The following is an 11,216-nucleotide window of genomic DNA, read 5'->3' on the forward strand; positions in this document are numbered from 1 at the left end:
AGGTTCCTAAGGAAATTTCCCAGTCAAAATCAAAATGTACACAAATACGGTAAAGAACTGTGTACTCACGCCAGGTGAGCTGAATGACGTTTGAGCCTTTCTCCAACATTTAGGCTTTAACTGCAGGCTGATTTGTTTGTTTTCTTCTAGATCCGAGCATAAAAGCAGACATTAACAAATGGAGGACAAAATTAGATAATTACTCGACCCAGGAACTGGGGAAAACAATTGTCTATCTGGATGGTACCACTCAGTCATGCCGCTTTCGAGAATGCAACATGGGCAACCTGATTTGTGATGCTGTGGTGAGTGGTCCACAGGAGAGCAGGGCCCGTGCCTAGTGGGGGAGGATGCAAGGACGGACAACCTGACAGTTACTGAATTGAGGACTTTTAGAAATTAGTCCCCAGACAAAAGCTTGGCGTGTAATCACACTGAGTACCTTGGGAAGGTGCCCGAACCAGACCAGTGGGCCATCCCTTTATTGCTTTACAAGAACGGCAGCCTTGGACTTCCCTGGCGGTCCAGTGGTTAAGATTCCATGCTTCCGCTGCAGGGGGTGCAGGTTCGATCCCTGTTCAGGTGAGTTCTGCATGCTGCGCAGTGCCGCCCAAAAAAAAAGGACAGAAGCCTTTATTTCAAGGTGCTCATCTTAGGTGTCTGAATATTGGATGTTGCTTTCCTTTGGTAAGATGACCTGAATCCACAAACTCTGCTCCTCCCAAGAAGTAGACATAGAATTAAATGCATCTGCCTGGGCCTATCTAGGCCAGAGTGTGTTTCACTGATCTGTCCTCTTGACCCCAGAGAACTCGGCCTTGTGTGAACCACCTTCACAAGCAAGGCCGTTATCACAAGAATAATAAGTCCCAGAGCAAGTTCCCACACCAAAAACACCCCTCTGTCCACCTGTCTGCGGGCAGCCCCCCCGGGAGGGCCGCCGTGCCCAGCCGAGGTCTCCAGCTGAGACTCACCACGCCCAGGGGCACCCAGGAGGCCGTTCCTTTGTCTGGGCTCAGCTCGGTGCCGGGTGCCCGGCACCTGGGATGCAGCCACACTCAATAAGTGTCTGCCAAGTAAATGACGACACTCACGCTTTCCAAGGTGGGACAAGTGCTGGAAGCTCAGCATCGCACGGTCAGTGCGAGACAAGCAGCTAACGAGAAGCCAGAGCTGTGAATGTGCAGAGGCAGGTCTGGAAGGAAACACCCCAGGCTCTAGCAGGGCTTACCTAACAAAGAGAGAATGAGCCCCTTCTCCCGCTAAGCATCAGGAACACTGCAGCTGTGCTGCCCTCAGCCGCCCTGTGGCCCTGTGTCTCACCTCTTCCACCATCATATGTTTTCAAATGAGAATGTAATTCGTTTTATTTCTTGTAACTAAACATATGTTTTGTAAAAGAAAAGGAAGAATGAAACTGACTCTCCCCCGTTTCAGGGGCTCCCCCGTCTCTCTCTTGTATCCAAAATTGCCAACTTGGGAACTGGCTGGGGACCTAGACATGGATGCCAGGGTCCTTTGTGGCCTGAGGTCTGGAGTTGAAAGGCTTCTGGGCTCCACCCTTAGGAGCAAATGTGGGTCCTGCCCTGGAGGAGCCCCGGGGGGAGCAGCCCTGTGGGCCAGTCTGCACAGAAGCCCCTTTCTCCTACTTCAAGTGCTGGCTTTGCTAAGGGCCCCTGGCCTGGCGGGTTGCAGGGGTCTTAGGAGAGGGGCTCAGAGCTACTGGCTACTCAAGAGTCTGACCTGGGACTGGTCACAGTGTCTGAGGTTTGCTTCTCAGGGCATGAGACTAGTTCTGTTGAATTACACTTGAGAAAGCTCTGGGCACACACAGGAGCAGGGCAACAGCAGCTTTATTTGCTCGGTGCAGCTAACCAAGTTCCGGGCACTGACCCTAAGGAGGAGGACCCAGAATAACGAGTGTAAATTCATGCTGCTGTTGCAGATTAACAACAACCTGAGACACCCGGATGAGATGTCCTGGAACCATGTGTCCATGTGCATTTTAAACGGAGGCAGCATCCGGTCACCCATTGACGAGCGGAACAACGGTATGCTCCCGGCTCCCGGCCCCCGGCCTCAGCTCAGCGTGCTGTCTGACCAGTCCCCCAAGACCCCCCCCCCCACGGTGCCAGGCCCTTCAGCCATTCGAGTCAGTGCCCCACCTGAAGGGCGCACACAGGCTTGTGTGTTCTTGGATGCATTTGCTCACAGAGGGAGCAGCCAGCCTTACTGGCACCAAGGTTTAGCTCAACTTCTGATTCACACAGCAAAACGCAAATGGTGGCTGATATCTGCAAAATAGTGATGGCCTCCCCCTGGATATCTGGAAAGAGGAGGACAAAATTGCCCATCTTGGGACATCCCTGGCGGTCCAGTGGTTAGGACTTTGCGCTTCCCCTGCAGGGGGCACGGGTTCCATCCCTGGTCGAGGAACTAAGAGCCCACATGCCATGCGGCATGGCCAAAAAAAAAAAAAAAAAAATTGCCCATCTTAGGTGCTGGGAAAAAAGAGCTGGGTAAGTTCCTCTAGTGCATTTACAGGTATCCAGGATTATAGCACATGGTAAAACAAACCAACCAGACATATTCAAGACACTGTTGTAGTCTTCCCTTATAACGGTGTCAAAAAGTGTCAGCCTCAGTGGTGGAGGGCACGGCCAGAGGCCCCTTGATTCCATCCTCCCCCTAAGTGTCAGGAACACTTAGACGCAGCTGTGCTGTCCTCAGAGCCTCCCTGTGCCCCGTGTCTCCTAACCTGCTCCGCCAGTCCTAAAGGACACTGGCCATGGGGTGTGCTAGTTCTCCAGCTGTTTTCCTCCTCGCCTCCTCTGTGACTACCCACAGGCACAATTACCTGGGAGAACCTGGCTGCTGTGTTGCCCTTTGGAGGCACCTTTGACCTGGTCCAATTAAAAGGCTCCACCCTGAAGAAGGCCTTCGAGCACAGCGTGTACCGCTACGGCCAGTCCACAGGGGAGTTCCTGCAGGTGGGCGGTAAGTCACCTTGCAAGGTGGGGTGGGCTTTCCTGCTGGTTGGCTTAGCTCCCCCCTTACCAGAACCTCTTGGTCAGGCCTGTTAGGGTTTTCACACACCCAACACCAACGCATAGCCTTTGAATGGCCAGACCACTGGAGTAGGTCGGGGTCAAAGCCCCAAGGCCCCGAAAATGAGCACCATTTGCCAAGTCTGATTTGGACATCGGATGGTCTCGGCAGGAGCTGGCCCCCCAAACTCTAAGCAGGTCAGCTGCCTTGAGGTCTAGTTTCTATTAAAATCTTAGTTGCTTCAACATTCAATATTCTTCGTAAAAAAACAGAAAAGGATTTTTTTTTGTCTGTTTTTTCTGTGAGTGCCTGGAACCATACAGAAGTTCAAAGGAATGCAGTGTCCAATAAGTATTAACAAGGATGATTTCTGGGCGGGGCAGTCTGGACAAGACATAGGAACTTGGCTCTGGTTCCAGTGGGACCTGGGGCAAGCCCTCAGCCTCTAGGAGCACAGTGAGAAAATGGGCCTGCTTATCTCATGGATTGCAGTGAAAACGGAAGGAAAACAAATGCTTCCCAAATTGTCATGGACTTCTGAAATGCTTTCGTCAATAATTAAGTCCACAGTCCAATGAATTCAACTTTAAATTAATATGAATAATCTTGTTTGATTCTGACTCCACATTCTGGCCTGAGTTTCCGGCCTGTAGATAGCGGGCCGCACCTGAGGGCTGTGATTGCTTTGTGAAGTCTTCCCTCTGCAGGGCACTCCGCTGCTGGGATCGAGGGGCTGCAGAGTGTGGTGGGGTCCAGGCTGCTGCCTGTGGGGTAGCCCAGATATTCTGCGTTTTCCAGGACAGAGTGGAGGGAACACCGGGGCTCTGGTGCCCCAGCACAGTGCTGGGTAGTCGTATGTTTTGTGAAAGTCACCCAAGCCCAAATTATTAACGTCTCTTAGTCATCAAGATGGTGCAAGGTTCTGTGCCTGTCATCTGTTCCTCATTTTCCAGAGCCACTGAACCGAGTTGCTGGACCAATTAACTCAGGATTTTAAAAAGGTCTGTTTTCTCCCTGCAGAGTCACCTCTCGCCCACTCTGGGCCAGAGCCAGTTTTCCTCCTGGGGGTTCTCAGACCTCCCAGAAGGACTCAAGGACAAACCTAACCAGATAGGGTAGCTGCAATGTCACCTCAGCTCTCTTGCTGAAATTTCACTCAAGCTCAAACTAAATGAAAACTAAGCCCAGTGCCCCAATTCCAGATTTGGCCCTTTCCTAGAAAACAGAAATTTCCCTTTGGATCCAGTGAAAACATACAGGCTCATTTCTTTTCTAGGAATTCACGTGGTGTACGATCTTTCCCGAAACCCTGGGGAAAGAGTGGTCAAATTAGAGGTCCTTTGCACCCAGTGTCGCGTGCCCAGTTACGAGCCCCTCAGAATGGATGAGGTGTACAAGGTGATCCTCCCGAACTTCCTTGCCAAGGGTGGGGATGGATTCCGGATGATAAAAGACGAAGTGTTAAAACATGACTCTGGTAAGCACAAGTGTCTCCACCCCTCCCTAGCCCAGAGGTACCCGAGAACAGAACTGGTCCCAAGAGGGGAGCTACGCATAATGCTCGGAGGGCAAAGCCAGAAATCCAGATGCGTCCCCACATTGCTGACCACTTCCTGCTTTGTTTGTTGGGAAACAGCAGCACGGCCTGGGGGAATATTGCCCTGCCTCTCCCCAGCACACGTACCCATCCACCCAAGCCCAGGGAAAAAAATTTTTCCATGTGTTTTAAAACTCTTTTAAATACATATAACCAGCTATTTAAATTGTGAAATATCAATCAGTGTGGCACTTATAGAAAAACCAGACTTCTAGAACTTTAGGCTGGATGTGGGAAACTATATTAAATCATCTAAGCTTTCTTGAAGAAGCTTTTAGTGTAAACAGGTCAGGTAGGCGTGGATGGGATATGTCCCCTGCCCCGTTCTGCACAGTGGGTTGGAGCAAATTATAGGAACCACCACACTTGACCCCAGGTGATATTTCCAGCAGCAGTGAGGGTCATTATACCCCCTGCTCATTTTTTAAAATCCAACTGAGAACCACCTCCTATGCATAGAGTCCACTGCCAGTACACTACCCCTTCCTGTTCTCCAGGGCAGAAACTAGTGTGTTTACAAGACACGTGCACAGCTTCCCTGCATCTGTCTCCAGCAAGGAGCTCAGCCAGGTTCCTCTTCAGCCTTATCATAGGGGACTGCCATTTTCGCTGTGTATCCCAAGGAGGGTGAAGGACAGATCCAGGGCAAAGGAGACAGCCTTTCCTGGGAGGAAAGGCGCCAGGCACTTCCACCCATCCCATGATAGGAAATGGAAAGGCAGGCTTAAAAGGTGTCCTCTCGAGCCCTGCATGAAACAAAGAAGTTGATGACTGTGCATCACCAAGGCCAGACTGACAGGTGCTGGAGAGAAGGACCTTACATAGAAGAAGGCTGAGGAAGCCTTGGCCCTAAGGCTTCTCAACCCTGGCTCTTCATTAGAATCATTTGGGGAGCATTTTAAATTAAATACCAATGCACTGGTCCCAACTTTTAAGAGATTCTGATTTACCTGGGTGGGGCAAAAGTCTCTTCCAGTGATTCTGATGTACACCCAGGGGTGAGAAACACTGCAGAGAGAAGAGTTCTTTTTTAAGTAGTATATTGATAGTAATATATTGTTTTTATTGAGGTATAATTGACATATAACATTATATTAGTTTCAGGTGTACAACATAATGATTCGACATTTGTATACATTGCGAAATGCTCACCACAATAAGTCTAGTTAACATCTGTCACCTCACATAATCACACACAAAAATTTTTTTTCTTGTAATAAGGATATTTAAGATCTACCCTCGTAGCATCTTTCAAATATGCAATACAGTATTAGTAACTATATTCACTATGCTGTACATTACATCCCCAGGGCTTATTTTTTTTTATAACTGGAATAACTTTTGACCCCTTTCACCCATTGTGCATCCTCACCCACCCCTGACTCCCCCCACCTCTGGCAACCACCAGTCCGTTCTCTGTATCTGAGCTTGCTTTTATTGTTGAATTCCACATGAGATCATATGGTATTCCTTTCTCTGAATTATTTCACTTAGCATAATGTCCCCAAGGTCCATCCCTGTTGTTGCAAATGGCAAGAGGCCATTTTTTTATGGCTGAAGAGTATTCCATTGTGTGTGTGTGTGTGTGTGTATATATATATATCTCATCTTCTTTATCCATTCTTCCACTGATGGACACTCATTTCCTTATCTTGGCTATTGTAAATAATGCTGCAATGAACATGGCGGGGGGGGGGCATATATCTTTTCAAATTACTATTTTCATTTTATTTAGATAAATACCCAGGAGGGGAATTGCTGGATCATATGGTAGTTCTATTTTTAATGTCTTGTGGAGCCTCCTACTATTTTCTATAGTGGCTGCACAAATTTACATTTCTGCACACGATGCACTAGAGTTCCTTTTCCCCACATCCTCACCAACACTTATTTCTTGTCATTTTGATAACAGTCGTTGTAACAGGCGTGATGTGATATCTCATTGTGGTTTTATCTGCATTTCCCTGATGATTAGTGATGTTGAGCATCTTTCCACGTGCTTGTTGGTCACCTGTACTTGAGTTGTATACATTCTTTATATATTTTGGGTATTAACCGCCCTAGCAGATATATGATTTGTAGTGTGGCTTTTTTTTTTTTTTTTTTGCGGTACGCGGGCCTCTCACTGCTGTGGCCTCTCCCGTCGCGGAGCACAGGCTCCGGACGCACAGGCTCAGCGGCCATGGCTCACGGGCCCAGCCGCTCCACGGCACGTGGGATCCTCCCAGACCGGGGCACGAACCCGTGTCCCTTGCATCGGCAGGCAGACTCTCAACCGCTGCACCACCAGGGAAGCCCTGTAGTGTGGCATTTTTTAAATAAAAGTCTGTCAGGTCCCTAGGGGTTTGTTGTAGTTACAGGCGATTAGTATTTGTCGGTCCTCCTCTCTTTTGCAAGTGAAGACTCCATTGCCTCAGCATCAGTTACGTGAAAATGATTCCTGAGCAGGCAAGCCAAAAAAAAACAAGCCACTTTTATGTCTCAGCTAACTGATATTGACCCAGTTCCCTAATGCCCTCAGTCCGGAATGGTTCAGAGGCATTGATGACAAGAGCCTCTATATTGAGTCATCTCAGAGCTTAGACAATTTATTCCCCCCAATTATCCAATACTGGACAATGGGCACATTTCACATCTGGAACATGAAAAAGCAATCAGATTCTTTGCACTTGTGATCGCCATTGTTCTTGTCTTCTGTGACACTTTATCCCTGCTTATGAAAGGAATATCTTCCCTCTTATATCTAATTACAAAGGACTTTCGAGAAGTACATTGGCTTTCCCCTTCTTACTGTTAATTGATAATTATTTTTTCTGTAGTTAAAATAATGTATGTATTTTTCTAGGTGACCAAGATATCAACGTGGTTTCCACATACATCTCAAAAATGAGAGTAATTTATCCAGCAGTTGAAGGTCGGATCCAGTTTTCTGCAGGAAGTCATTGCCATGGAAGTTTTTCTCTAATACTTCTTTCAGTTTTGGCAGTGATCATAGTTTTATACCAATAGCCAAAAATTCTCCTTGCCATTAATGGAACTGTATTTTTTTCTCAAGTGAGATTCAAGTCTACCTTTTAGGAACTGGCTTTGTGATGGTGTGGACCATCCTTGCAGTCTCCTAGAAGCTGAGCTTAGAGGGTTGTAAATGAAGACACTGACATCATCACTCAGGATCAGCAACTTATCGAACACACAAGAAAAGAAATGAAAAGGGGCCCCATGAGGAGAAGGCCAACCATCTTTAGTTTACATATGCAAATTTTAATAAAACTTTATAAACAATTTTAAAACATACACATCATTTTTCTCCTTTATATCCATTCTAATCCACCAAACAACTTATGTTTACATAGAACTTTATCATTTACAAGGGAGTTTTAAGCACACTATCTTATTTGATGCCCATAACTTTCGCTGGTAGGCAAGACAGGTATTGTTTTTCCCATTTGACAGATGAGGGAACTAAAGCTCAGAAAGAATTGACATGTTTAAGGCCATATAGCTAAAAGTGACAGATCCCAGACCTGCACCTGGGCCTTCTGACCTCAGTCCCGCACTCCTTCAATTATATCCAGTTAACTGTTCAGGAAGATACTTAATGGTCTCCTCTCTTTTTAACTATCCGTAGCCCCAGACTCACTCATGTAGAACAAGTCTGCTTTATTTCTGGTCTCTGTTTTTTCCTTTTCAGCGCGTGTTGTTATAGGGAGTTTAACGGACTAAACACAGGGTGGCGTTCTCTCCTGCACCACCATGTGCCTTTGAGGAGCTGGGACAAGAGGTGCAGCAGATAATGGGAAAGGCCAGGAGCTGCAGAACGCAGTCAGGGGGCAGGGAGAAAGGGAAGGAAAGACCAGGATGCCCAGGACCAACTTAACATTATAGAAGAGTCAGAGCTAAAGGCCATTTACACTTGTTAAATACATATTTGCTAAGGAGTAGCAGCAGAGTGCCTGACACACGGCGTTAGCTACTAATAATTTTATGAGATTCTATCAGTTCTCCCTCTGCTTCTTTCTTCCTTCTTCCTAATGGGAAGGTGTCATGAGAAGAGAACCTTCTTAGAGAAGGTGTAGCTCTAAACCTGCACCTGTCTCTCCCCAGCAAGATGCCAGCACTGATTCTAGTCTCACACACACACACTCCGCCCCCTCCCCCAGTTATGGGAAATCCAGAGCGGAGCCAAGGTTGATTTTTTTTTAAGTGGTATACCTAAATCTAAAGTCAGCTCTGCCTCCAAATCTGAACAGTCACTCTCAGTCATTCTTAGGCACAGATATGAGAAATCCTGCCTGAGAGAGTGCCCCTCTAAGCGGGTGCTCAGGAAATACCCAGACCGACGAAATGAATGATTTATGCACAAGGAACAAATACTTGCTTAAGGGGGTGGGGGGACCACGTGAGCCTGCTCGTTACCGTAGAAATGATTCAGTAAGAAGTGGGAGCCCTCACCCTACACAGAGTCAGTGAACAGCAGCTAAAGGATGGAAGAGTGAGAATGTTTCTTGATGTTTACAATTATTAGGTATTCTTGATACAAAACATACTTTTAAATTTCACAACCTCTTTGTAAATGTTGCAGTAAAATAATGCCCTAGGTTCTATGCATATACAGACTGGCCCTAAATAACCAAATGTCCATAGACTGTAAGAGGAAAATGTCAATAAGATTGCATTTGGGGTGTATTTTCTTATGCTTGGCCTGTAAAATAGGGTAAATCCTATTGGAGCACAAATTTTTAAAAAACATTTTGTAAGTTTTCTAAATATGTGTACGTGTATTATTCAGTGGTTTAAGAAATGACCTGAAAACACTTTGCAATTGTAGGTTCCAAACAATAAAATTGAAGATATACTCCTTGTCTCTGGTAGTTACTTCTCTCAAGCAAACACCTACAACCCAAGACAATATGACTGATGGAAAACTCTTTGCCAGTTCATCACTGGTATCACTTCCCTTGATTATCAGCCCCTGCCATCTACTAACACTCCCTGTCCCTCTTCTTACCCCCAAAACAAGAAAAATACATGCAGTTTTTAGGTAGGAAAGAACAGTAAATAAAGGATATTTTAAGTAAGACTACTAAATTTTACGGTTTTTACGTACAGAATTTAAGACCAATAGTGGTTTCCTAAAAATAAAAATGTTCAAGTCATACAGTGTTAGGGATTTTAATTAACTTATCTGAACTGGTTGTACGTCAAGAATTTTCCTCAATTAATGCTGAAGATAGAGCAGACCAGCTGGTACACCGTGATCAGACACATTAAATGCAGTTGGTGGCAGAGCTGCCCTCAGCAGTTTTCAGCAGAGTAAGTGCCCTCAGAGAGTATGTAGCCCTGTGGATACATGACTAGGCTTGCCTAAATTAGTAACGGTCTCTGATTTAGTTTCCTGGGCCTGCTGTAACGAAGTACCACAAACTGGGTTGCTTAAACAACAGAAATTCATCATCTCACCGTCTGGAGGCTAAAAGTCTACGATCAATTTGGCACGGTTAGTTCCTTCTGAGGGTTGGGAGGGAGAATCTGTTCCAGGCCTCTTCCCAGCTCTGGTTAGCTAGCCTCAGATATTCCTTGCCTTATAGATGGTATTCTCCCCACGCTTTTACATCCTTTTCCCTCTGTACATGTCTGTCTCTGGGTCCAAATTTCCCCTTATACTGTATAAAGTCATAGTCATGCTGGATCAGGCCCACTCTAATGACTTCATTTTAATCATGTACAAAATCCCTATTTCTAAATAAGCTCACATTCACGGGTACACGGGGTTGGGACTAAAGTCCTGCCACAAGACCTCAGCATCTTTTCAGGGGACACAATTCAACCCATAACCATCCCCTAGGTGATCTACGTAATCAGCCGGGGCAGCCCTGAGGCAACCTTACAAATGAAGGGTTACAATTAATGTTATTTTTGTGCTGGCAAAATAGGACACATTTTAGAAGCTGATTTGGCTCAACCCAAGCAAATCAAAAGGAACGAGTTTTCCTAACTAATGCAGTCAAAAGCAGGAGCTTTAAACTTTCATAACAAGCTGGGAGATCTCCAATCTCTAGTAAGGCGTACTGAGCCCTCTAAGAACCTGAATGAAATACTTGATGAAAATATTCGGTTAACAAGTAAGCTAGTTAGGGTATGAAGACAATTTAACTCTGACCTATGACATGGATACTGGCATATTAAAAGCAACAACGGAGGGAATTCCCTGGTGGTCCAGCAGTTAAGACTCGGGCTTTCATTGCCGTGGACCCGGGTTCGATCACTGGTCAGGGAACTAAAATCCCACAAGCAGTGTGGTGCAGCCAAAGTAAATTAATAAATAAAACTGAAAAACTTCAAAAATAATAATAAAATAAAAGCAACAATGGAAATTATAGACTCACTATTCACTGGGATTTTGGATTGCAAAAACAAAAAGTCTATCAGCAGAGACATACCAGAAGAATATTAGCTAGTCCCCAGAATCATCTGGAAGCGTGGAGAGCCAGGCCTAGAAATGGAGAGCAAGCGAGGAAAGTGAGGCATGGCTAAAACCCTGCCACGGGAACAGCCTTCATACACCAGCCTG

General features: G+C 46.1%; 1 protein-coding gene across 1 annotated transcript in view; it reads left to right on the top strand.

Moving 5' to 3' along the window:
• NT5E (5'-nucleotidase ecto) overlaps positions 1-9,665 on the top strand; it is a 45,359-nt gene extending 35,694 nt beyond the window's left edge. Inside the window, exons 5-9 of the mRNA XM_079938786.1 lie at positions 151-305; positions 1,946-2,051; positions 2,848-2,997; positions 4,325-4,525; positions 7,491-9,665. Of these exons, the coding sequence (XP_079794912.1) occupies positions 151-305; positions 1,946-2,051; positions 2,848-2,997; positions 4,325-4,525; positions 7,491-7,654 (776 nt within the window). The 3' untranslated portion in view covers positions 7,655-9,665. The remainder of the gene's footprint in view (positions 1-150; positions 306-1,945; positions 2,052-2,847; positions 2,998-4,324; positions 4,526-7,490) is intronic.
• Positions 9,666-11,216: the final 1,551 nt, after the last annotated feature.

The sequence above is a fragment of the Stenella coeruleoalba genome (assembly GCF_951394435.1).
Source record: "Stenella coeruleoalba genome assembly, chromosome: 12".
NCBI lineage: Eukaryota > Metazoa > Chordata > Mammalia > Artiodactyla > Delphinidae > Stenella > Stenella coeruleoalba.